At 44.6% G+C, this 27,464-nt stretch overlaps 1 protein-coding gene across 5 annotated transcripts; it reads right to left on the bottom strand.

The window, feature by feature from the left end:
* Nucleotides 1-460: 460 nt before the first annotated feature.
* Nucleotides 461-26,816, bottom strand: Znf169 (zinc finger protein 169). 5 transcript variants are annotated; one of them, XM_006992296.4, is made up of 5 exons: nucleotides 26,579-26,816; nucleotides 22,860-22,946; nucleotides 14,362-14,488; nucleotides 13,816-13,911; nucleotides 461-5,598 (listed from the first exon to the last, which is right to left on the bottom strand). In XM_006992296.4, the coding sequence occupies exons 2-5, from the start codon at nucleotides 22,890-22,892 to the stop codon at nucleotides 3,638-3,640; spliced, it is 2,217 nt and encodes a 738-aa protein (XP_006992358.1). In that variant the 5' UTR covers nucleotides 22,893-22,946; nucleotides 26,579-26,816; the 3' UTR covers nucleotides 461-3,637. The 5 variants fall into 5 exon arrangements, with proteins under 5 accessions (XP_006992358.1, XP_015841391.1, XP_076429386.1 ...); XM_015985905.3 differs by having other exon boundaries at nucleotides 461-5,601; XM_076573271.1 differs by having other exon boundaries at nucleotides 461-5,601; nucleotides 26,565-26,816.
* Nucleotides 26,817-27,464: the final 648 nt, after the last annotated feature.

Genomic DNA, 27,464 nt, shown 5'->3' on the forward strand with positions numbered 1-27,464 from the left:
GACTCTGAAGATTAGAAAAAATGGACTAAAGAAGCATTGCCTTGAGTTAGATATGAAGGTGAGTGACCTCAGATCATCCTGGCTGGATGACTAAATGAAGTTTGTGACAGAAGGGTGTGACACCTTGAGCTAAATCAGGGGCGTATGGGCACAGCTAAAAAAGAAGGGCCTTTGAGATGCAGAGACAGAATAAATACAAATGCCCTTCAGTCTGTGCTAGGGAGGCTGCATGTGTGGTGAGAAGCCCTCTCATGACAGACACTGGAGAACCTTCTGGACGGTCAGGTTCAAGACAACAATATTACTCACTTTAAACAGACAGAATCCAGAATAAATGTGCAGCGAAATCCTCCATGACTCCAAGCGATTCAATACCCTGGAATCCTCTGCAGTAGATCACAACATGGCCCACATCTGGGTGTGCAGATTTGTAGAGAACCAGTTTATTTAAAAAAAAAAAAAAAAAGGTTGTAAAGTACAGAGGACTGTGGTGTAACAAGCAGTCAACTGTCTCACCAGTGGTGAGAAAATGCAACTGCCCTCCCTCCTTGTCAGAAGAGCGGAGCATTTACTGGTGCTCTCTGCCCTCTTCACCACTGCGGAGAAGGGAGAGGAATGGTCAGGAAGACCCCTTACGGCAGGAGTTGATGGCTGGTCAACTTCTACAGATGTAGAGGGAACAGTGTTGTGTTGAATTGTTTTTTCACTCCAAGCCCAATTCGTGTATTAAAGCTCTGATGATGTGACTGTATTTGGAGACAGAACATTTAAAGAGGCCCAAAAGTTTATAAGGTGTGGTCCTAATCCAATATGAAGTATCCTTATAAGACTGGAAAGTCTGGACACAGTGGCACATACTTGTAACCCAGCACTGGGGGGTGCAGGTAAAAGAATCAGGTTCAAGGCCAGTTTGGGCTACATAGTGAGTTCAGGACCTTCCTGGGCTGCATGAGACCCTGTTTCAAAAAAAGAATGAAGGTAGGAAGGTTTGGGGTTTGGGGGAAGAATGGAGAAAAGGAGGAGAAAGAACCAGGGAAGTACTATGAGAACCCTAGTGAATACAGAGTTTTGAACCAAGAGCAGGCTATAGGCATAACCATTAAAAATGTCTTAGTAGCTCGGAACTGTATAACATGTGGCAGCTAGACCTGTTTGAGATGCAGGTGTAAGGTGATCCTGATGAGGTCTCAGGAATCAGGCACACCTAATTAAATTAATTAAATTTTGGTATTAAAACTGGTATCCTTGCTATATAGTGACAAGGAACTTGGCTGAACTGAATCCCAGTGTTTTGCAGAACGGAGTGTTTATTGTCGTTATGATTGAGGGTGCGCACTACCACAGCACATAAGTGGAGGTCAGAGGATAAATGTGTGGAGATGGTTCTCTCCTTCTGTGTGGATTCCAGGAATCAAACTCAGGTCCTCAGGCTTCTGTGGCAAATGCCTGTACCTGCTGAGCAATCTTGTTGGCCCCAAATGGAGGTATTTTAAGCAATGTAAGTACAAAATACTCACATGAGATTTCCACATGGATGACCAAACTATGGCCTTATTTGCCCTTGCTGCATAAGGACAGAGATAAATTGAGGGGATTGTTGAGGGAAAAAAAAAAAAGATTAGAACTTTAAAATTTGGAAAATTCTCCCCATATTCATATAGTTTTTTTAAAGCTATGATAGTGTGTTTGGGAGGGAACAGTAGGCGGCTAGAAACCATTTCTAAAGAGATTAGTGTGAGTGTGAGCCACAGAGTCCGTCAGCCATCTCATCCAGCACTCTCTGGCCTGGGTGGACAAGGAAAGAGACCGGGGCAAAACCAAGACAGCCTGCAGGGCTTCTGAGAGTCTAAAGAAGGTATTAGTGCGGCGCCAAGTCACGAGCATGTGTTCATCCTCAAGAAACGGGAAGAGTGTCAGGAGGCGGTGGCGCACACCTTTAATCCCAGCACTTGGAGGCAGAGGCAAGCGGATCTCTGTGAGTTCAAGGCCAGCCTGGTCTACAGAGTGAGTTCCAGGATAGGCAGGGCTACACAGAGAAACCCTGTCTCAAAAAACCAAAAATTTTTTTAAAAAATTAAAAAACGGAAAAAGAAGAGTTCACACCCTTGGGGGAGGCAGAGGCAGGTGGATCTCTGTGAGTTTAAGGCCAGCCTGGTGAAGAAAGGAAAGAAGAGGGAGAGAGAGAGAGAGAGAGAGAGAGAGAGAGAGAGAGAGAGAGAGGGAGGGAGGGAGGGAGGGAGGGAGGGAGGGAGGGAGGGAGGGAGGGAGGGAGGAAGGAAGGAAGGAAGGAAGGAAGGAAGGAAGGAAGGAAGGAAGGAAGGAAGGAAGGAAGGAAGGAAGGAAAAGAAAGAAGAAAAAGGGGGAAATGTGGTTCCATATAAACTCATAAATCAGGATTACTACTCTGACCAGAGGCCAGAGAGAACAGGTCTGGAGTGAGGTCAAATGTGTCTCCTCAGTGTCCACGGCCCACACACCATTACATGTCATTCCTGTGAGCCAGGGGACAAAACATTGTGTCAAATATTATTCTTGAGACTTAAGGTCCCATAGAATTTGCCTTGCTAAATTTTTACCTGACACTGGGACCCATCATTCCTCAGGTCTTTCCAATGTTTCCCTTTTGGAATAAGAATATCTAAACCTGTCTGGCCATTGGAATTTGGAAGCAAATTTCATGTAGGATTTCATAGGATTACAAATAGAAATATGGCTTACAGGTGAACTGGACTTAAAGTCCATATTTGATTTAGATATTTATATTAGAGATTTTCAGTTTAGAGTTCATGCTGATATGAGTTAAGGATTTGAGGTCTGGGGATGATATGAATGTATTTTGTATGTCCAAATAACAACTCTGGTGCTGTGGAGAAAGCCAGCTGTTGACTGAATCATATTCCCCACAATGTAAATACTGATGCCTCACCTCTAATGTGATATGACTTGGAGCAGGACATTTAAAGAAGTTATCAAAGTTGAACAAGGTCCTCTGGTGTGGCCCTCTCTGGGAGGAACAGGCACCACGAAAGCCTGTGCAAAGGAGACCGGCCAGTGGAAGCACAGCACAAGAGGAAGCCATCCACCAGCCGAAGAGAGGGGAGGCAGGAGCCATACCTCAGCCGGTCTGGGAGAGGACTCCCGGGCTCCACATACCTGGCAAAATACATTTCTTTTGCCTAAGCCTGGGGTATTTTGTTAGGGAGCCCTAAAAAACCCACACTGCTAACTGAAGAAAGTCAACCATACACCAACAATTTCATCAACAAGTGAGGACTTTCCCCCTATTCCATTTCAGGAAAATGGGACATTCATTCGCTAGTGACCTCTGCCAGCTTCATGCTCCTGGAGAAAGGAAGGAAAAGGACAGGCAAACACCTCTCGTGCTAGGAGCTGATGGCCACACTTATTCCTCCTAGGTCTGTGGTGGTGAGACCCCCGCCCCACCCCGACCCCAGCAATCCCTGCACACATCGGCTTCTTCCTAGAGCAGGTCTGCTGATGTATGTATAACGAGGGCAGAGTTAAAGCCAAGGCCACGCCCAAACAAACAGCTTCTCTGTGGACTGGACTGAGTCCTCCAGTCAGAGGTGACATCCCATTCCAGTCCTTACACACACATGCAGTTGGCGGGAAGCTCCTACTTAGAGTGTGTCCTCTGGTGTCGTGTGAGAAGAGACTTGAAGCCAAAGGCGCGCCCGCACTGGGGGCACGGGTAAGGCTTCTCCCCCGTGTGGCTCCTCTGGTGCCCGATGAGGTTGAACTTCTGGCTAAAAGCCTTGCCGCACTGGGGGCACACGTAAGGCTTCTCTCCCGTGTGTGTCTTCTGGTGCCTGGCGAGGAGTGACCTGAACTCAAAGGCTCGTCCACACTCCGGGCACTGGTAAGGCTTCCGCTCCCCATGGGTCCTCTGATGTCTGATGAGAGAGACCTTCTTTCCAAACGCATGCCCACACTCGGCACACAAGAAGGGCTTCTCCCCTGTGTGAATCCTCTGGTGCCTAATGAGGTTGAACTTCTGCCTAAAACTCTGGCCACACTGGGAACACACATAGGGCTTCTCCCCTGTGTGTGTCTTCTGGTGCCCGATGAGGTTGAACTTCTGGCTGAAACCCCTGCCGCACTGAGGACACACATAAGGCTTCTCCCCTGTGTGTATCTTCTGGTGCCTGGTGAGCAGTGACCTGAACTCAAAGGCGCGTCCACACTCGGGACACTGGTAAGGCTTCTCCCACCGTGCGTGGGTCCTCTGGTGTCTGATCAGCGTGGCCTGCTTTACAAATCCACGGCCACACTCCGGGCACAGAAAAGGCAGCTCCCCCGTGTGGATCCTCTGGTGCCCGATGAGGTTGAACTTCTGGCTAAAACCCTTGCCGCACTGGGGGCACACGTAAGGCTTCTCCCCCATGTGCGTCTTCTGGTGCCTGGTGAGGAGTGACTTGAACTCAAAGGCGCGTCCACACTCGGGGCACAGGTAAGGTTTTTCCTCTGTGTGGATCCTCTGGTGCCTAATGAGGTTGACCTTCTGGGTGAAACTCCAGCCACACTGGCGACACACGTGGGGTTTCTCCCCGGTGTGCGTCTTCTGGTGTCGGATGAGCGTGCCCTTCTGGCCGAAGCGTTGCCCGCAGTCCGCACAGACATAGGGCTTCTCCCCGGAGTGTGTGACCTGATGAGTGAGGAGCCTGGAGAGCAGCCTGAAGCCTCGCCCACACACCGAGCACAGGAAGGGGTTGTCGCCCGAGTGGGAACTCCACCGGTGCTGCAGCAGCGAGGCCTTCCGGCAGAAGCCCCTGCCGCACTCGGGACACACGAAGGGCTTCTTGTCCAGGTGAGTCCTCTGGTGAAGAAGGAGGTCTACCTTCTGGCGGAAGCATCGCCCACACTCCGGACATACCAGGGGTCTCTCTCCCGAGTGAATAATCTTCTTGTGGTTGTTGAGAGAGGATACATACATGAAGCCTCGCCCACACTCCCCACACACATACGGCTTCTCTCCCGAGTGCTTCCTCTGGTGGACAGTGAGAGAAGCCTTCTGAGTGAACTGGTGCCCACACTCGGAACATGAGTAAGGCTTCTCCCCTCCGTGCATCCTCTGGAGCTTCACGAGGTCTGACCTCTGGCAAAAGCCTCTTCCGCAATCGGGATATCCATGATGCTTCTGAGAGCTGAACAGGCTTGCGGCAGCGGCAGCGTTCAGCTCTAATGGAAATGCTCCATCTATGACTGCTCCAGATTCTGACTCGTCGGACCCCGTCGACATTGTGCCTGCCTTCTCAGGGGTCCCTCCTGGGGCCAGGTCAAGGTCTGTTTGTTTCCTGTTGCCTTCTACCCAGTACACTGCCTGACCTTGGCACGGGCTAAAGAGCGTCTTCAGGATCCTCGACGGACTTGCTCTCTGCAACAGAGCGTCACTGCTGCAGTCTCCCTCTTGGTCTTTACCGCTAGAACAGTCTGGAGCTTCTGGCTGGAGGTTGCTGCCTGCTCGTGGGCTTGGGAAAGTCTGAGGGGAGTGTCCACTCATCACACACACTCTGAGGACTTCTGGACTAGCAAAGGATATCGGGCAGGAGAGACAGGACTCTAATTCTGTCCTGGGTTCTGCTAAAGAGAAAGCAGTGGTTAGATTCAGAGATGCCGGTGGACAGCGACATTTCCCCAACAGTCATTCCCGAGGTGTTCACCCACCCCCTTTACAGGCCTATCTCCCATACTCTACTGCAAATAGTCTTCACACAGCTCTGAACGTCAGGAAACCAAAACACTGAAAAGCTTCGTGGGCAATGTCAGCATGTAAACTACTACAATTAGTTACTCATGGTGGCATGAACATCCACAAATACTTGCTTTTACTCAATGAGTTATTTCATCATTGATTTTCTTTGTTCTATGAGGAAGTGACTCTCCTCATAGAGAAGTCATCTCCCTAAAGATTTCCCCAAATGGGAGAGGCAGTATAAAAACATCTTAGAGAACCATGTGTGATATTAAACTGAATGCTCCCTCACCCATAAGCAAACGAGGAAAACAAGCTGGGTCTCTCTTATCAGTCAGCAGGGATTCAACAGTGAAGTGAGGCGCCATGGCCTAGACCTGCGACCCCTAAAAGGAATCTGACTCCAAGTAACCCAATTAATCCCAGACTTCCTTGGATTTTCAAGTCATAAGAGAGAAATGTTTCCCTCTAATAACAGTACTTGCCTAGGAGATAAGTCAGTATACCTGTCCCACTATAACTGGTTCTTATCTACTTGGAGCTGATGATAAAATCCAATGAGCTCTGACTGAGGACTCAGAATGTCCAGCCTTTCTAGACCTACCTGATTCTTTATGACCAACACAGGTGAGACATATTTCATGAGTCATCGGCAACAGGTCTGCTAACTGTTTAAGATTGTTGTTGGACCATAGTCAATTACTAATGCGCCACTCACATCTCCTTTCACAGTCCAATATCAAAAAGGAGTCATCACAAGGAACACATCCACAGAGTCTAAAATACATACTGTGGAACCTTATACCAGAGATGCTTCCTGAGCCCTGACCCACATCAGTGATTCATTTGACCTGACCTAAAATCAGAGTTTGGCATCCAGAGGGGTCCAGGACATCACGAGAAAACCCACAGAATCAACTAACCTGGGTGCAAAGGAGTTCATAGAGACTGAACCGACAGCCAGGGAGCCTGCATGGGGCTGACCTAAGCACTCTGCATATATGTTACGGTTGTGTAGCTTGGTCCTCTTGTGGGATTCCTAACAGTGGAAACAGGGGCTGTCTCTGACTCTTTTACAGGCTTTTGGGACCCTATTCCTCATGCGGGGTCACCTTGTCCAGCCTTAATACATGGGAGGTGCTTAGTCTCATTGCAACTTGATATGCCACGTTTTGTTGATACTCATGGGAGACCTGCCCTTTCCTAAACAGAAATGGAGGAGGAGTGGATTGGGGGTGAGAACTAAGGGGGAGAACTGGGGGGAGAGGGGAAGGGAAAACTGTGGCCAGGATGTAAAATTAATTAATTAATTAATATTTTTATTAGAAATAAATAAATAGATGGCCAATAAGACTTGGGGGAGGGGAATAACTGCCATGAAGCCCCTTCCTAGCACCTAAGTCCCACTGTTCTTCCTCCTAAGGAAACTATTCAGTGAGCTAGCTCTCTGGGTGTCCCTGCTGGTTGAACAGGCTCTTCTTTACAATTACTAATGCTGTTCCTCCCGGCCTTCCAAACTGTAAGAGTTAACTTTCAGCCTGGTCCCTAGACCTCGCCACCAAAGCTCCTACTGTGGTCAGTTTCCTATCAGTAAGTGTGTTCTAATTCAGCTCACTAAACTTTCATTTATTTTGGTAAGGTAGCTTGCCCATATTAATGTAACTCTTGGCTATTGCTTGTATTTCTAGCTACCAGATATTTATAGCTCAGTAGCAGAGAACTTGTTCGGCATCCACAAGGCCCTGGGTTCAATATTTGGCATCAAATCACACACACACAGAGAGAGAGAGAGAGAGAGAGAGAGAGAGAGAGAGAGAGAGAGAGATTCTTTAATTCTTGAGTTTTTAACAGCTGAAATTTGGGTACACACTGCTGACTACTTACCTATGATTTGAGGGAGGAAAAAGATACCCCCTGCCCTGTCTTACCAATACCCCCACTTGGTCATACATACTAGTCATGCTTACTGCACGTGCTTTTGTGTCCTCAGCAGCAGGGGCAGGAACTGTTGTGTGCCCTGTGTTAATGTGGTGACTGATCTAAGCACAGCTCCCAGTGAAGCACAGCATCTTCCCTCGTAGCTCACTTAGCAGTGTAGACCTGTGGCAAATTTCAGCCGAAAGCAACTGGGCTTGCCTTCTTGAACATGAGTGACTCTCATCCCAGCAAGCACAGGCCTGAACACGACTAAAGACTGATCTTCTCCCAATAAGGGAATTCCTCTCCTGAGTGCCTTCCTACTTAGAAATCATTTCTCAACTTCCCAACTCGAGCAAAAGCCTTGGCGCACATGCCTTTGAGCTGGGACTGCAACACTCCTGTGGAAATCCAGCTCACTGACTACAAATCGTGAGGATTGTCAGCCTCCATAACTGTGTGAGCCGATGCCCTAGAGTTAGGACACCTCCATCCTGCTGATACCGGTGCTGTCTTTCTGAAGAAAAAGAGATTTTTGGTACCAACAAGTACATGTTTCTGTCACATGGAAAAACATAGCAGTTGCTTCAGAACAGAGTGAAAGAGGCTAGGGAAGTTGTGATGTACACACTGAAGGGGCCTAGATTGCCACTAAAGGGAATGATGGTAGGAAATACGGAAAACAAGTTTCTGAACTGTACTCCATTTTCTGTGGAAGAGTAGCCCTTATACACAGTGAAATATTTAACTGAGCAGATTTCTATGCAAAGTATTAAAGTTGCAGCTTGGATTATCCTTACCACTTAATGGAACATGCAAGAAGAAATTAATTGAATTGTTAAGAAGAAGAAGAAAAAAAAAAAAAGTTCTCTGCTTATGCATACTGGGAAGATGAGAAAGCTTGTCCTAAAGAGAACACTAAGAATGTCGCTAAACAGCCTTTCATGCACCATGTAACCACAGTAGTTGCAGAAGCCTGCAACGGACGTGGGATTATAGCACCAGAAACACTGCAGCTGGGGCCAGAAGAGAACAGGAAAACAGGACCCAGTGAAGGAAGGCTGGCATACTCCTTGGATTCCACAGCTCTGGATAGAAGAACTCACGTTTTTAGTATTACGGATTTTTTAGGTGAGGGGTTTTCATCATAGCACCGTCATACATATATGTCATTACATCCTCTCATTTCCTCTCCACTATCTTCCCTCTACCACCTCTATCTAGCTGGTTCTTTAGTCCAACTTCTGCTTTCTTATTACATGTGTTCTATCACCTTCTCTATTTCCTACTTCTCTTAAGTGTCCTCCCCACCTTTATGATTGACACCCTGTTAAGTTTTGTGACACACACATGGAGAGAGAGAGAGAGAGAGAGAGAGAGAGAGAGAGAGAGAGAGAGAGAGAGAGAGAGAGAGAGAGAGAGAGAATTTTATATCTGGGTTCCATATACGAGAAGAAGACATACACTATTTGTCTTTTAACTCTGGCTTATTTTGTTGAACATGATTCCCAGTTGCACTCATGTGCCTGCAAATCCTTTTGGTATATACAGGAGTGATGGAGCTGAGTCACATAATAGTTCAATTTTTAGTTTCTTGAGGACATGTCATACTGATTTCCATAGATGTTGCTTTTGTTTAGATTCTCACTGGCAGCATGCAGAAGTTCCTCTGCCCCACATCCTCACTTGCATTTGCTGGGTTTTTTTGTTTGTTTGTTTTGTTTTTACTGATGATAATCATTCTGATGGGGGTGATATGGAATCTCAAGAACCTTTAATTCTCAGCTCCCTGATGGCTAAAGATTGAACACTGCTTCATACATATATTGTTCACCTGTATTTCTTCTTCTGAGAACTGTTTGGTCCGTTCATTTACTAACTTGGTTCTTTAGTATTTCATTTTTCTAATGGAGCCATTTTGATGTAAACATGCACTGTGCTTCAAAAATGGGAGAATGACCCCCCAGATCAAATCAAAGTCACTTCCACCACAGACGTGAAGTCCACAACTGAGGGGGTCATCAGACCTCCGTGCTTGGTTTCAGAGGGTACAATGGTGGTTCTGGGAAGGCATTCCACTCCTGGCTAATGGCATGGGATGTGGCTTGGTAGAATCCTAGGAATGGAAGCCCTGCCTCAAGTTGGTGGGGGACCTGGCCATTGCCCCTGTGAGCCTGGGAGCAGAACAAGCCCAAGGGGATTATTTGTGAGCCTTGGGCGTTACTGGTATTTGTCTTCCTAGTTTGCAATTTACTTGGTGTTTATCACCCTACTCTTCCTTCTGTTAGTGTAGACAGAAATAGCCTAATCCTAACACACAAGGCACAAAGAAAAGCCCACGAGGGGAAGAACCACAGTATACCTGTCGACATTTACCACTTGAAGTATAGAAAACGTTACCCTCACTTAGGTCTCTTTATCTTCCACACTCTTATCATACCTTTTTTTTTTTAAAGGTAAACTTATGATTTAATCAATAGGACCACAAAAATTTTAGAAGTAAATGACACTCTACTGTAGTACCATTTTTGTTCTCTTTATTATTATTTTCTCCTTTCCAATGCTCCTGCTCCAGGACTTCTCTTATTTTTAATGGTCTTTTTGTTGTTATTTGGGGGTTTGCTTTTTGGTCTTGTGGATGAGAGCAAGATTACTTCTTTTACATTTTCTTCTCTTTGAAGAATTTCCTTACCTATAGTTTAACATAATATATGTCACAAATTCTTTATTTCTATAGTATCAATGTATAATTTTCCTTTCATTCCTCAAGGATAGTTTTGCTAGGTATAGAATTTACAATCCTTTCAGCACTTGAAGAAAATTCTTGCCATGTCCTTATTGACCTAATTAGTTCACATGAAAAATCCTCTATAGGGAAGGCATTTTTTTTCTCACTGGCTGCCTTCCAGATTTTTCCCTTTTTTAGTTTCCAGAACTGTAATTATTATGTGTCTCAGTATTTATGCATATGTTTATTTAATGTTTCTATGGCTTCTTGTATCAATATGTTTATATCTATTATAAAATTTGATACGTTTTCAACCATCATTTTCTCAAATATTTTTTAGTATCCTTTTTGAATTCTGATGACATAAATGCTGTTTTCTTGGTTTTTAATCCCAGAAGTAACTGAAATCATTCTTTTTTCAGTCTATTTTCTTTCTTTGTTCAGATTTATGATATTTTATTGTTCTGGAATCGAGTCCACCAATTCCACTTGGATGTAATGGTGCACATATTTAACCCCACCACTCAGGAGGCAGAGGCAAGTGGATCCCTATGAGATCAAGGCCAGCCTGGGCTACAGAGTGAGACTCTGTCTTAAGACATAATCAAGTTCACTGATTCTATTCATCATTCCAACACTATAGCTAAGCCCATCCGGTGAGTTCATATTTTCTGTTGTATATTTCAGTAACACAACTGCAAATTTATTTTTTACATAAACTATTTCTTTGCTGGTATTTTTATACTTTCGTTTCAAGTGCACTATAATAGGTTGAAAATCCTTAGCATGCATTTTTATTCAGTACTAGGGATTGAACCTAAGACCTTGTGCATGCTAGGCAAGAGCTCTACTCATGAACTATGCCCCCAGCCCTCTTTTTATATCTTACTTTGAAGGTCTCACAGTTGTTCAGGTTGGCCTTGGACTAACTCTACCCAGGCTTCCCTTGATCTTGCTGCTCTCCTACCTCAGCTAAGTGCTAAGCTCACAGTCCTGCATCCGCCAGGCTCTGAAGTCTAACCTCTGACCCTCCCATTAGTCAGCTGAATGTCACTGTCATCTTCAAGCTCCCTGGCTCTTGGGATGATGAGTGATATTTTTTATTCTATCTTGAATTGGCTTAGATTCTGAGCCCTATTTAGATGTCATTTTAAGAAATACACACCCTATTTATGCTCAACACTAAGATACAAGTCAGTAGTTAAGTAAGTTATGATCAATATAAAGTAACTCTACTCACTAATAAAAAATGAATGTGTACTGCATGGATAAATTTGCAAGTAATAATGCTAAGTGTAGAAAACAGTTATATCTTGTATGAATCAATGAACATAAATTCTGGAAGATTCAAACAAATCTATAATCAGGGAAAACAGATTAGAAAGGAGGAGATATTATTGGCAGCTGATGGCTTCTGAGGAAGGAAGGGAGAGTCAGTTTCCTTTAAGAGTGTGGTCCTGGTAGGTCTGCCACACTCTATGGATGGCCTCATACCCATGACTAGATGGGCAACGCAAACAGGACGTGTTGAGTTATATTTAAAAGGGAAGAAAAGGAGGACATGAAGTTGGGAAGTGTGCTGGGGAGGTCTGGAAGGAGTGAGAGGAGAGAAATGGGGGCGAATATAATCACAATACATTGTCTGTGTGCATGAAATTCTCCAAGAATTAATACAACACTCTGCTTTTTTAAAAGAAAGAAACAGGAGGACCAGGAGGGTTGGAAAGCAGAAGCTGTGGTAAGGCACATGGAAAGTCTGGGAATGAGGGACATGCTCGCTGTGTCAGTTGTAACAAAACGTATTGATTTTCATTTTCAATACAGTCTATTATACCTTTAAAACATGCCTTATTTCTTAATACTCATATCTTAATAATATTTTATTATATGTTAATATACCTCAGATAATAAAATTCTTTTACAAAGTCAAAATTTGATATAAAACATAACATCCATATGATTTATTTAGAAGGAAAAAATAAGAGCATGGTGGTGTACACCTTTAATCTCAGAACTCAGGAGACAGAGGCAGACAGAGCTCTGTGAGTGTAAAGTTAGCCTGGTCTACATAGGGAGTTCTAGGCCAGCCAGGGCTACACAGTGAGAGCCTGTCTCAAAAAAAATTTTAAATGTCAGTAAAGTAAAAATAAATGAATGAAAAAGGATAAGCCAGACAGAAATTTGCCTATACATTCTAATATTCATATAAAATTATATGAATAATTATATATTTATTCATATAGGCCTAAATGTTTTAGGGAAATTCTACAATTGTAATCAATAACAAAAGAGGAAAAAAAACAACTTTACTGAAAAGTGGGCAAATGTCTAAAGCAATCAACTCTCTCCCAGAAGGGGACACAGATCACATGAGAAGATGCTCGTATTAGCCACCTACCCCAGGGGCGTCCAAAAAGATGGGGGAATGAGGTCAGACAATACCAAATGTTGGTAAAGATATGTTCAGAGAATTCTCACATTGCCACTGGAGTGCATTCTCTTACCTGTTCAGACACAGTTTGCCATATCTAATCCATCCAAGGCTGCAAATGTGTATGAACCAGCTACTTCAGTCTGGCTATGATTCCTGCATACTTCCACAGTGTCATGAAAGAGTACAGAGTGACACTGTTTAATTGTCAGGAACTGGGGGGGTGCACACAATGAGTGAAGAAATTTACAAACATGCAAACACATGGTATCTGAAGGATAAAGGCAGCCACCAAATGTGAACAGAGGAGGTAGAGAAGCAGGCCAATCTGAGAAGGCACGAGCCTGCCCCCTGGTGGACAGTGGGCTCCTAGCCCACAGGGCTGCCAGATTGCTACAGTTCTTCACATTTTGTGTGATCTTGATTAAGCATTCACAAAGAAAATAAAGTTATGGGAATCTACAGGATGGGTGTGGTGTACAGCAGTTGCCGAGTCAAGAACAGAAACTGAAGAGCACTCAGCAGGGGCAGCCTAGTTAGTCTGGAAGGGCGGGTACTGTTTGAAAGATCAAAAGTGAGTCTGGGAAGAAGACAAGAAGAACCTAAAGGTGCTGCTGGCACCAAGCAGAGAAATCAGGTGCCCTGCTGAGGTAGAGCTCCAGAGGAGCCCTCTCCTGGTAAGCATGGGAGGGAGGGAGGGAGGGAGGGAGGGAGGGAGGGAGGGAGGGAGGGAGGGAGGGAAGGAGGGAGGGAGGGAGGAAGAGAGGCAGGGAGGAAGAGAGGGAGAGAGGGAGGCAGGGAGAGAGAGAGGCAGGGAGGGAGAGAGGGAGGCAGGGAGGGAGAGAGGGAGGGAGGGAGGGAGGGAGGGATGCAGGGAAGCAGGGAGAGAAGGAGGGAGGGGATGCTGCACAGCCTTCCCTGGAGCCCAGGGAGGAGAGCTCCCCCTAGCATGCCAGAGTAGCCTTCCCGGCCTGCTGAGCTCCTCAGTGCCCGGCATCGTCATCACCTGCACAGTCTTCCACTTACCTAGACAAAGGTCCAGAAGGCATTCACTGCCATCTCTCCAGGGCTCTGCCCCTTGTTCCAGCTGTGTGATGAGTTTGGGTTTGGAAAATGCAATTCCTAGTCGCAAGAAACAAAACCAAAAAGACCTTAGGCTAGAGGCTTAACTCCAGGGCAATGTAAGAAAATGCCACACACCCAGAAGGGAAGTTCAGAGATGGGAAAGAATATCAGAATGCTGAGAAGGAATGAACGAGGGCAGAGGATTCTGGGTCAAAAGCAGGGTGATCATGCCCTGTGCTTGGATAAATAAAGTTCCTCCCATATTTGAAGGGTGCATCCTAGAAAGAGGACTAGAAATACATTGTCAGTCATTGCAAACACACACACACACACACACACACACACACACACACACACACGCGCGCGCGCGCACGCGCGCACGCACAGATGCACACAAAACTTCACTACAAAATATAGACATTCAAAAGAACAGAACACCTTGGCTGCTACATAGATGTTTAAGATGCCCACAGGTAAACTCTGAGACCTAACACAGGATGGCCTTACCCAGAGAGACCAGGTGGCTGTAGTTCTCCAGCATCACTTCCCTGTACAGGATCCTCTGAGCAGGACTCAACAGTTCCCATTCCACCTGGTTGAAGGCCACAGCCACGTCATGGAAAGCCATTAATGTCTATAACAAAAACATATTCCTGCTCATGAAAGAACCAGCCTTGTTAAAAACCAGTTTAAGTCACTACCCAGGACCAAGACGGTAACAATGCGGTGACCTGGTGCAACCACATGAAGTTTACAGGCCCTTCTACCCTGAACTTTGCTTTTGTATGTTGGAGACAACTCCCTCCATGTGGGTGCCAGGCCCGTACATGGAACCCAGATATGCAGGGTTGCCTATTTTACCCTATTGATCTAGGCATATACAAGACCTTCAGAACACCACCGACTTAATTACTGCAGCTATCTAGCAGGGCATGGAATCAAGAAGACCGAATCCTTCCACTTTATCTTATCTTACTGTATTTGAAGGGTTTCTCGCTATGCTGTCCACTCTAGCTCAACTTCCAACTCTCCTACCTCAGTTTCCCTAGTACTGGGATTAGATATGCACACACAGTTAATAAACTTCACTTAAAAAGTTACTTTAGCTATTTTTAAACACCCTGTGCCTTCCTACACAAGTTTTAGAGTAATCTTGTATATACCTACAAACAACAACAAAAATTGTTGCAATTTTACCAGAATTTCTGTTTACCATATATCTTAGTTAGGGCTTCTATTGCTACAATGAAACACCATGCCCCAAAATCAAGAGGTGTATGTAAGAAAGCGTTTATTGGGCTCACACTTCCCCACTGTAGTCCATCACTGAAGGAAGCCAGGACAGGAACTCAAACAGGGCAGGAACCTGGATGGATGCAGAGGCCGTGGAGGGGTGCTGCTTACCGGCCTGCTCCACATTGCCTACCCAGACTATAGAACCCAGGCCCAACAGCTCAGGGGCAGCACCACCCACAATGGGCTAGGCCCTTGCCATCAATCACCAATCAAGAAAACACTCCACTGGCTCTCCCACAGCCCTCCTATGGAGAAACTTTCTCAATCTAGGGTTCCTCCTCACAGACAACTAGGGCTTTCACAAAATGTAATTTCCAGCATTATAATCCTACAAGGTAGCCAGTTGCAGTGGTCCACACCTTTAATCTCAGCACTCAGGAGGCAAAGGCAGGCAGATCTCTGTTAGTTCAAGTCCAACCTGGTCTACAAAGCAAGTTCCAGGACAGCTAGGGCTGTTACACAGAGAAACTCTGTCTCAAGAAACAAAAAAAAAAAAAAAAAAAAAGAAAATACTAGAAAGTTTTTTATTACACTTCAGAATTTCAGTATGTGTTGTGTGTGTGATCTTGACGACACCGAAGTTTGAAGGTATATTCACTGCTGTGAGATACATGATATATGATACAGCTGTTTGTGTGCAATCAGACCTAACTCACTCACTAGCCCTACGGAGTTTTTCTGCTAAGTTCCCAGAGATCTTCTATAGGGACCATCATGTCCCAAGAGAGTAAGAATAGTTTTAGTTCTTAGTTAATGATCTGTATGTTTTCACCTCTTTTTTCTTCCTTTTTTTCTCTCTATCTAGAACTTTTAGTATTGCATTGAGTGAGTGGAGAAAATAAACATTCTATACTTGTCCTCAGGCTTAAGAAAGAAAGAATTCAGCTTTCCACCATTAACATGCAGACATTAGGATCGCTATTATCAAAAATCAAGGAAACAGTCATCAAAGTGTATGGAGGAACTGAAACCTTGCACACTGTTGCCGAGGACATAAAACAATGGCATTTCTATAGAAAACAGTTTGATAGTACAATTACCACGCTATCCAGCAATTCCATCTGTGTGTCTACAGGCCCCCAAAAATCGACAGCACAAACTGAACACTGCAGAACAATGCTCCTAACAACATTGTTCACAGAAGCTGAAAGGTAGAAAACCCCAGCTGTCTATCAACTGATGATGAATGGAGACTGAAGTGTGGTACATACAGACATTAAAAAGGAAATTCTGATGTGTGTTTTCTAGAATGAGCCTTGAAAATATTACGCCACGTGAAATATGCCTCAAACTCACAGAGATCCGCCTGCCTCTGCCTCCTGAGTGCTGGGATTAAAGGCGTGTGTCAGGCCCCCAATAAATCTCTTGAGTGAGGTTTGTGGTAATGACTTTCTTTCCCTGGAGCTGAGCTGAGCAAAGCAGAGATATAACAACTTTTGCCAGAGCAGAGCAGAATTGCTACATTTCTACAGGAAAACTCCCTTAGCAGAGCAGAATTGCTACATTTCTACAGGAAAACTCCCTTAGCAGAACAACTTTTGCCAGAGCAGAGCCGAGCTCTCATTGGAGCAGAGGAGAGGAGAAGTGGAACGCTTTGGCTGGGGAAACTTTCCCTTGCTGGAGCAGAATTGTTACACTCTGGGGAAGCTGGGCAGAGCTGTAACACTTCTCTAGAGCACAGTGGAGCAGAACTGTGACAACCTCACTGAGGAACCCTCCCCTGTTGGAGCAGAGTTATTATACTTGTATTAGAGAAACATTTCCTGGAGCATGGACTGTAATACTTTGCCGGGGAAAGTATTCAGAGCTGTAGGTAATCCTTGGCTTCTGACTGCCAGGACACCTTTCCCTTCAGAGCTATAATACTCTAACTCTAACCATCTTTTTTCTGTGGGAATGTTATTCAACTCATGAGACTCTAACAAAATGCCTGACATTTTTCTTTCTCGTGGTACTAGAAAGCCACTGAAGTGCTGTGGAGGGCTGGGTCTGTTTCTAAGATGGTGTTTCATATCCTCCACAGGGGACAAACACTGTCCTCAGAGGAAGACAAGACAAACAAGCAATGAAGGCCCAAATTAGCTCCCTTTAGGCCCATTATAATCTTACTCCTTTATACCCATGTTCTGCCCATGACTTAATTGCCTCCCAAAGACCCTATCTCGTTTCAACATGTGGATCTTGAGGCAAATATTTAGATTACTGAAGTATTCCACTTTTTTAAGGTATGGCTTCAGATAAGAAAGCTTAGTCACACTGTCACACTGATCTCTCTCTCTCTTTTTTTTTTTTTTTTGGTTTTTTCGAGACAGGGTTTCTCTGTGTAGCTTTGCGCCTTTCCTGGGACTCACTTGGTAGTCCAGGCTGGCCTCGAACTCACAGAGATCCACCTGGCTCTGCCTCCCGAGTGCTGGGATTAAAGGCGTGCGCCACCACCGCCCGGCCACACTGATCTCTTGTGGGAAATGAATTACTTCTCACTTAACTGCTTCCACAGTTCTGTCTTTGGGTTGTAACAGTCTGGATATTAAAATCATGGTATGGATTTTCTTTTTAATTTTTATCTTGTTTGAAGTTTGTTGACCTTCTTAGATGTACAGATCTTCTTTCACAGACTTTCTAGAAATTGTTTCTTTGCCTCTTCCATGTATCTTTTCTTCAGTTTCCACTGTGGACATCGGTATACCTGGTGATGCCCCATGGCTCTGTTTTGTTTTTTTGTTTTGTTTTGTCTTGCTTTCTTTGCTCTTTAGAATGGATACTCAGCTGAACTGTCTCCAGAGTCTTTAGTACATCTACCTAGTAGGCTGCTGAACTCCTCTGATGTAATTTTCACATGAGTTATTATATTTTACTGCTCTAGAAATTCTGTATTCTGTCTTTTTATAATTTTTCTTTACTAGATTCAATATTTGCTAAAACATTGTTGACTTGAATTCTTTTGGCTCTGTGTCTGTGGTTCCCTTAGCTCTGTATGCTGAGTTTTCTCATGGTCACTTAGCAAGCAGACAAATTATGGGTAGGTAGGCTTCTGTGGAATAATCCTGTTGTTCACTCTAAATATGTATTACTCTCATTGGTTAATAAAGAGCTGACTGGCCAATGGCCAGGTAGGATTTTCAGGGCAGAGAGAATGCTGGGAAGAAGGGTGGAGTTGGAGGAGATGCCATGAGACTCAGAGCAAACAGGATGGGAAGTACTCACATGAGGTAAATGAGACTTGGGGCAGCACATAAATTAATAAAAATGGGTTAATTTAAGTTATAAGAGATAGCTAAAAATGAGCCTAAGCTATCAGCCAAGCATTTATAATTAATAAGACGTCTCTGTGTGATTATCTAGAGAGCGGCTGGTGCACAGAGAAACTCTGCCAATAGTAGGCAGCTGAAAATATCACAGCACTCTCTTGCCACTAAGCATCAGCTTTTCCTTCAGCAGTGTCTTCCAGTTTTGACTGGACTATCATTCTACAAAAGTTGGTTCTGACTGCTCATAGTCTGTCAGTTCATTGGTTGCTTGGTGGGAAGACCAGAAACCTGATTTCCCTCCCATGACACTTTCATTACACATTCTTTTTAACTGAATTATTTTATGTATATGAAATATCCACAAGTAAATCCATATAACACAAATCACATTAGTAGTTGTCTTAGTCAGTGTTCTATTGCTGTGAAGAGACCTCATGACCATGGTAACTCTTATAAAGGAAAACATTTAATTGGGGCTGGCTTACAGTTTCAGAGGTTAGTCCATTATCATCATGAAGGAAAACATAGTGGCATGCAGGCAGACATGGTGCTGGAGAGGTAGCTGAGAGTTATCTGGATCAGCAGGTAGCAGGAAGAGAGAGAGAGACACTAGGCCTGGCTTGAGCACTTGAAACCTCAAAACCCACCCCCAGTCACATACTTCCTCCAACAAGCCACACCTACTCAAAAAAAAAAAAAAAAAAAAACGCCACACACCCTAATGTCTGTCAAGTAGAATTCCCTAATAATCAAACATTCAAATCTATGAGCCTATGGGGGTCACTCCTATTCAAACCATGACAGTAGCTAAAGGAGCTGGGAGAAAAGAGTATAGCATAGAATAACTCCTGAGCATAAAGGATTTCTTTTGGAAGTAATGAAAACATTTTAGCAGTGAAGGCTGTACAATCTGATACACATTAGTTGAAAATATACTAAAATCCACTGAATTGCATATTTCTTATGGGTGAATGTCACAGTATATAAATCATATCCAAACACATTTTTAAAGATATACTTATTTTACTTTCATGTGCATGGGTGTCTTGCATATGTGTATATCTGTGCACCACATACATGCCTGGTGCAAATTCAGAAGAGGAAGTTACTGATGGTTGCAAATCATCATGCCAGGTCTTCTGCAAGACCAGCACATCTCTTAACCACACAGCTATCTCTCTAGCCCTCATTTTTTAAATTTAAAATTTTAACGATGAGTCTTCTAATCAAATGGGGAACTTTGTAGTAATGGAGCCTGAACTATGGTTATTGTTGTTTGTAAAACATATTATACTTTGCAGCAGACTTTAAGAAAAAAACCTTAAGATTTAATGAAAGGCTATTAATTGACTTCTAATTAACTAGTATCCTGTACCTACCAGCCCTTTAATGTTATAATTCAACTTTCAAGCAAAATTCTTCAAGTATCATGTTATGTATCTACAACTCAGATTTTCCTATGCAATTCAGATCTGATACACAATAGAGTAACTGAAAATACAATTGTGGTTTCAAAAACCACTGTTGATCAAGAACACTTCTCTAGGGCCAGGTGTGGTTGCATACACTTTTGGTCCCAGCACTTGGGAGGCCTGGGAGGCAGAGGCAAGTACATCACTGTGAATTTGAAAATAGCCTGGTCTACAAGTGAGTTCCAGGCCAGCAGAGTTGCACAGTGAGAGCCTGTCAAAAAGTCAGGTTGATAAATATTAACTATCCTGAGTTACATCAAGCTGTTAGGTTGTCTACTCTGTACAGAATGATTTGTTGTTAAAGAAGCAGGTGATTCAGACCGTGTGTGTGTGTGTGTGTGTGTGTGTGTGTGTGTGTGTGTGTGTTCACATACTTCATATGTATGGGGGTGCATGTGCATGCATATGGCAGCCAGAGAAAAACCTCAGCTGTCATTTCTCAAGTCCTGTCTACCTTGTTTCTTGAGACAAGCTCTGTCATTGGCCCAAGGCTCATTAAATAAGCTAGGCGGCCTGGGCAGTGAGCCCCAGAGATCCGCCCATCTCTGCCTCCTCGGCACTGGGATTACAAGCATGCACCACCACACTTGATTTTTTTTTTTAACATTTATTTATTTGTGTCTGTGTGTGTGTGTATGTGTGTGTATATGTGTGTGTATGTGTGTGTGTGTCTGTGTGTGTGTGTCTGTGTCTGTGTGTGTATGTGTCTGTGTGTGTGTGTGTATGTGTGTGTCTGTGTGTGTGTGTGTGTGTGTGTGTGTGTGTGAGGGTACATGCATACCACAGCACATGTGGAGAGGTCAGAGGGCAACTTTCAGGACTTGGTTCTCTCCTTCTACCATGTGAATCACAGGGCTCAAACTCAGGGATTGGCAGCAGGTATCTTTACCCACTGAGCCATCTTGCCATCCCCTAACCTTTTGTACGCATGTCTGTCTATTATGTACGTATTTGAGCATGGATGCAGCTGCCCCAGGGAGGCCAGAAGAGTGTGTCCAACTCCCGAGGGCTGGAGTTACAGCTGCCCTGGCACTCAACCTCTGGACCAGGCTGGCCTTGAACTCAGAGACTCACTGGCCTCTGCCTCCTGAGTCCTGGGATTAAAGGCGAACACCACCATACCTAGTTGCAGCGAAGGTTCTCAACTTTCTGACCATCTCCCCAGCATTCCCTGACTCTTAGTTTTTGTTGTTGTTGTTTTAAATATGGGTTCTGAGGAATCAAACGCAGGTCCTCACACTTATAAGACAAGAATTTTATCAGCTGACCCATGACCCCAGGCTTTTAAGCATCATCTTCCAATTTTCTCTCTCTCTCTTTTTTTTTTTTTTTTTTTTTTTTTTTTTTAATTTTTCGAGACAGGGTTTCTCTGTAGCTTTGGAGCCTGTCCTGGACTCGCTCTGTAGACCAGGCTGGCCTCAAACTCACAGAGATCCGCCTGCCTCTGCCTCCTGAGTGCTGGGATTAAAGGCATGCGCCACCACTGCCCGGCTTTTTTTTTTTTTTTTTTTGAGACAGGGTTTCTCTGTGTAGCTTTGCGCCTTTCCTGGAACTCACTTTGGAGACCAGGCTGGCCTCGAACTCACAGAGCTCCACCTGGCTCTGCCTCCCGAGTGCTGGGATTAAAGGCGTGTGCCACCACCGCCCAGCTAAAATACATTTATTTTTATTTATTTTTTTTTTTTGGTTTTTCGAGACAGGGTTTCTCTGTATAGCTTTGCACCTTTCCTGGGTCTTGCTCTGTAGACCAGGCTAGCCTCGAACTCACAAAGATCCGCCTGCCTCTGCCTCCCATATGCTGGGATTAAAGGCGTGTGCCACTACTGCCTTTTTTAAGTATGGATGGTTCCTCTACTTAAAATGATCCAACCTATACTCTTAATTTTACAGTAGTATAAAAGTTACATACATTCATTCAGCAGAAACTATTCTCTGAATTTTGATTTCTTCCTGAGCACACAATATATGGCATTACATTTGTACAGTGCAGTCAGTAGTAATAAAGTGCAGCTCCTAGTGAGCCACGTGATCACAAGGGTAAGTAACTGGTACTCTATGGTACCCTGTGAGGCTAAGCTCTTATGCCTGGTAGACCAAGTGAATTAAATCTACTTTCTACTTACAGTATAGTCAAGTTACAATGGGCTTTTCAAGACATCATCCCACCATAAATCAAGGAGCAGGTATATAAAAAAAGCTCAAACACAGAGCATGGTGGCCACACAAGCAAAGTTATCCATGTGCCACACCTAGACAGCAGGTATAGACTCTTCACCTCTACACAGAGAAAGAGGTGTATTCAAAGGCTACTGGCTAGTGTAAGCTCCCAGCGCAGTAAAGGGTGGCCTGCAGTCACTAGGTCTGAGAAGGGCTAGACTCCTTGAGACATTCCTCTAAGAATGACCTCTCCAACTCTACAGTTTGCAAAATCCTTCGAAAGCCATCCTGAAGGCTGGGAAGGCAGCTGTCGATAAAGGGCTTGCCTTGCAACCATACGCTCCTGAGCCTGATCCCCAGCACCCAGCTGAAAGCCAGGTACTGAAATCCAAGCGCTGGGGAGTGGAGAGGGGATGGATCCCTGGAGCTCACTAGCCAGCTAGCCTCGCCGAATCAGTAAGCCCAGGTTCCAGTGTGAGTCACAGTCCCAAAAGAACAAAATGGATGACTCCTGAGGAGTCATACCCAAGGTTGATTTCTGGCTTCCATGTCTTACACACACACACACACACACACACACAGCCTTCATATACATCCTTTAGGCCTTGGGAATCGTTGGGTTCCTAAGCCTAGACAACCTGTGTTGTTACGTAAGCCATGCGATGATCACAGTTAACTACTTGGTGAATGCTTTTGACATGAGTGAAGCAAAGGAATTTTATAGAAAGCTCCAGTTAGCATAGGTTAGACCTCCCAGATGGGGGTAGGCACTGCCTAACACCCACCGGAAGACTGCAGACAGGAAAGGGCCATGAGAAATGGCAGGGCTTACCTTGTCTCTGGTTGTCAGGAGCCCTGGGGCCATCTCCCACTCTCCAGAACACTCTCCCTAGAGAAGGGTCTACTTGCAGAGTCCAATCTGAGGAACAAGAAGAAAAGTGTAAAGCACTTAGGAAGAAGGCCCTTCATATCCCAGTCTCCCGATTCAGTAGGAGGTGGGGACAGGGTAGCGGTGAGGTGGGCAGGCTGACAGAGAGCATCTCTGCAGCCCATTCTTAACCAGTCAAGAAAATCCACAGATCTGAGCCAGTCACGAGGTCAAAGCCCACCTCTGCCTGAGTAACGGAAGAAGTAGAGGGCAATCTTCTCCCAATTAAAGACGGAAGAAAATCATTCCTTGCATGAGGTACATGACCTGGACTGGATCCTGGCTTATACTGGCTGAGTAATGAAAGAAGTAGAGGTCAATCTTCTCCCAATTAAAGATAGGGGAAAATCATTCCTTGCATGAGGTACGTGACCTGGACTGGGTCCTGGCCTCCACACATGAGTAAGAAAGGAGACAAGGGAGAGTTAAGTATAAATGGGGCATGAGATAATGTTAGAAAATTGTAAATATCATTTAGGTGTGATCATGACAGCTGGGGATACAGACGAAAATGACAGTCAGAACCAGAAGCTCTCAATGATGAACTGATAGTTATAGTTATTGTTAAATAAGATGCCCTCAACAAATAAAAGTATTAAAATATTGGGGGGGAAGCTCGTGTGGAATAAAAAAAAAGTACTTAAAAGACGTGTCGACCAAGTGTACCATATGAACCTTGCAGAGAATTATTCTAAGTGGTCAGTGAGAAAGAGCTCTGACTTGTTCTATAGACAGCATGATTGTTTGTGGAGAAAAATCCCACAAAAATCAACAACAAACTCTAAAGCAGGTTATTGTAAGCAGTAGACACAGAGTTCGTAACAAAATATCACTTCCCTATACAGGAGCACCAAACCACTGGAATTTGCGGTGAAATCAGCACGTTGAGAATGACATCCAAACAAAGTAATACTAATGTAATTTTTTAATTATGAGATGACTATGAGGAAAACTACAAGACTTTGTGGAAAGAAATGAAAGATCAAAGTGGATGAGGACATATTCCATATAATAAGCAGGAAAAGTCAACATGTTTAGGGTGTCAGCTCTCCCCAACCTTGGCTGTGGATACAACGACATCTCCATCAATATCCTACAGATATTAAAAGTCTCAAATTCATACGGGAAGACAGGAGAGTTAATGTGACACCGAGGAACACACCAAAGCCCGCCAGAGGTCGCAACTCACAAAGCAGTAACCAGGACAGCGTAGTGTTTGAGGGTCGGGGGAAGCCCCATAAACCGAGTCAAACGAGCTCTGTTACAAGCAGTCTGCACTGTTCTGACGAAGATGGTGAGTGTGTGCTCAGGGGAGAGCGTTCTACAACTAATTGTTCAAAGTGACTCTGAAGAGACAAACCAGAAACCGGACTTGAATGAGGGGTGCGGAAGTAGCTGGACTCACAGACAGGCTCTGGCACAGGGCTCCAGAAAAGAGCCAATTCCAAAGAAATCCATACTTTGAGGTGAGGACTGGGAACAACAGTTCACTCATTTACGAGTGATAAACCTAGGTTATGAATCCATGGAACTTTAGAGCTGTTATACTTCTGGGAATGGCTGCAATGTCTTCATATTGTAAAATTAAAAATAGTAACTCCTGGAAGAGAGGGAAAAATAACACTAAAGGCCTTTTGAAAAAAAGCATGTGGAAACCTACTACCATAGATGCCTCAGTATCTCTCTAGATAGATAGGTAGACAGACAGACAGACAGATGACAAATAGAAATATATAGTATGTGTAAAAAAAATGGAGTTTCCAAAACAATATCACTAGATACCACAGATGAATAAATTAAAAGTCCATGGCTAGGAACGGGTTACCTCTTTTGGAGTTGTTAGCCCCAAAGACACCCCCTAAACATTACAGGTATTGTCACTGCTCTTGGTTACCCTCCAAAACTTGATGAGAAGACCCTAATACTGAAGACACCACATATTTGAGTCATAAAACATGAAGAAATCAAGCTGGTACTGACCTGGAAGCTTCATCTCTCTTCTAGTTTTCAACTGCTAAAAGATGCTATGCATCTACCAGAGTGAAAAAGTAATCCTCAATCGAACCTAACTGTGAGCCCTGCAAACTACAATAATGACTGTCCTGGCAAGATACACAGATCCGTCCACTGGTGGGATAGTGGCAAAGCCATCGTGGGAGAAACCAACCACATTCTGCTTGGATTTAAGTGTCACTCCACAAGATGAAACCTATACCGGTTACCAGGACAAAACCCTATCTAGACATGCAATAATTCCTAGAGGATTCCCTACTGCTATTATTTTGCTAAATGAACACAGTATTAAGCCAACTCCTGATGACTTTACTGGCTTACCCATAGATTAATGCATCTCTCTCCACCCTCATTTGAGACTCTTCTATTTGCAATAGATGATGACTAACACAGAGACCCACAACTGGCCAAGGTGAAGAGAATAAGAAACTGCAGACTGTTCAGCCCTGATGGGAACCACAAACCCTGCAGCCCAGGCTCAGGAATCCTTGAGGAAGAGGGAGCAGAGAGCATGAGAGCCAGAGGTGGTGGGGACCATAAGGAAACAATGTCTTCTGGCCACAACAGGGCAGCTGTTCATATGAACTCACTGCAGTTACAACATGATGCACAGCACCTGTGCAAGCCCAAGCCAAACCAAATCTCAACATGGAGACGAGAGTCCAGCACCAAATCCCACCACTAGTATGGAGCAACTGGCACATTATTAGCTGCTGTAAGAGGAAGAGACAGTTTCCTCTAAGAGTATCTATAGCTCCTGGTAAGCCAATCACATTTCAGTGAAATATACAAGACTATTTGGGCAACACAAATTAGTCTTAATGGATTTTAAAACAAGAAAGAAAAAAAAAGGATACAAGGATGGGTGGGTAGAGAAAGCAAATGGATCTGGGAAGAATTTGGGGTGGTGAATATGATCAAAATGAGTTGTATGGATCACTCAAAGAGCTAAAGAAAAAGCAAAGACCTTGCCACATCTCCAGGATCAAGGAGTCAGCCAACTTTCCCTGGGCCATGGGGGAAAGTCCTCCCCTGGCTGCACTCCAGGCTCTTGGAAGGTCCCAAACTCAAGAGAGCCACACAAGGTCAGAAGCCCACAACATGTACAAGGACCAACGCCCCCCCCCCCCACACACACACACACACACAAGCCTTGGCACACACCAGGGCTCCAGGATTCAACACTGGCCCCAGGCTCCTGGTCTTTGTTGTTCCCTTCAATCAGGCAATTTTGTATGTTTTCCCCAAAGGCAATCCTCAGGCATGAATCTGAGTCCTAGTGAGCAAGTTGTATTTCCAAATTTATGGTGAGCGCAGCTCCTCAGGACTAATACCCAAGACTCTCGATCTCACCAGTTCAGATGTTTGTTCCTGTAGAAAATGGCTACTGTCCCTCACCTCTCAATCTCAGTGGCGAGTGGGAGTAGAGTAGAGACATCAGGATGCCCCAGATTCAGTCTCCCAGACAGCGCCCAAAAGCAGGGGACACACCTACAGCCTAGCCTGGGAAGCAGATCTTGGGACAGGCTAACCTGCAGCTTGTCTAGAAAAAGGTACTGGACCCCAAATCCCAGCCCCACATGGCCCCCTCCCCACCCGAGGGTCTTCACCGAGACCCTCCTCTGAGATGGGCAGTGCAGCAGATTCCACTCCGGAAGACTCCACGCATCCAGGACCGAGCAGCCGCTGAAGCCTGAACCTTGTGGGTGGCCCACGCCTGCAATCCGTAGTCTTCTGGAAGAATCCGCAGGAGCCGGGGTCGTCCTGCTCGCTGGCCACAACCGCTGGAGGACAGTCCACAGGCACAGGTGACGACTGCAGGATGCGGAAGTACACCGGCCGGGATGACGCGCGCGCGCGCGCACTACACGACCCACGCAGCTCTAGAGATGGGGAAACTACAATACCCAGAATGCTGCGTGCAGCGGGGCTCTTCAAGCTGGCTCCGAGACTGTACCTGGAGTCAGACTACTGGAGGGGTCGCTACCACCGCAGGACTCTTTCCCTGGCTGCAGGACGACCCAGTAGGATCTTGGAGAAACTGAAAAATCAGAAAAGCCAAACTGAAGTAACCTTCAGGTACTTAAGGAGGCCCATTAATCAATTTTTAAAAGGATGTGTTATCTAGATGCCTTCATCCTGCCGACTCACCATTTTTTTACACGTCCGTTTTAAATGACATCTTGTGTTTTAAACTGCAGCCTGTATGGATTTACTTTTTGAAATGCCAAAAATGCTGAAGAGGTTGTTTCTTGAAAATAATTCTAATTTTTTTTAATGATTACAAGAACACAAGAACAAACTAAGTTTGAAGACATTTAAAGCTATAATGTTTTAAATTATTTTACTAATACAAAAACCACTCATTGGTTGTAACAGAAATCAATAAAATCTTTGCAAAAACACTAGGAACTTGAGTTGAACTGAATTTAATTTGAACCTGAATTTCGAATTGCATTTCTAGGAATTTGATATGAAATACAAATTATTTCCTAT

The sequence above is a fragment of the Peromyscus maniculatus genome, chromosome 5 (genome assembly GCF_049852395.1).
Source record: "Peromyscus maniculatus bairdii isolate BWxNUB_F1_BW_parent chromosome 5, HU_Pman_BW_mat_3.1, whole genome shotgun sequence".
Classification (NCBI taxonomy): domain Eukaryota; kingdom Metazoa; phylum Chordata; class Mammalia; order Rodentia; family Cricetidae; genus Peromyscus; species Peromyscus maniculatus.

Coding starts and splice junctions, on each gene's coding strand:
- Znf169 (XM_015985905.3), bottom strand. CDS start 22,892: ATGGCCCCAGGGCTCCTGACAACCAGAGACAAG. Junction 14,489..22,859: donor TCCTGACAACCAGAGACAAG/GTAAGCCCTGCC, acceptor TTTTTGTTATAG/ACATTAATGGCTTTCCATGA. Junction 13,912..14,361: donor CAGCCACCTGGTCTCTCTGG/GTAAGGCCATCC, acceptor TCTTGCGACTAG/GAATTGCATTTTCCAAACCC.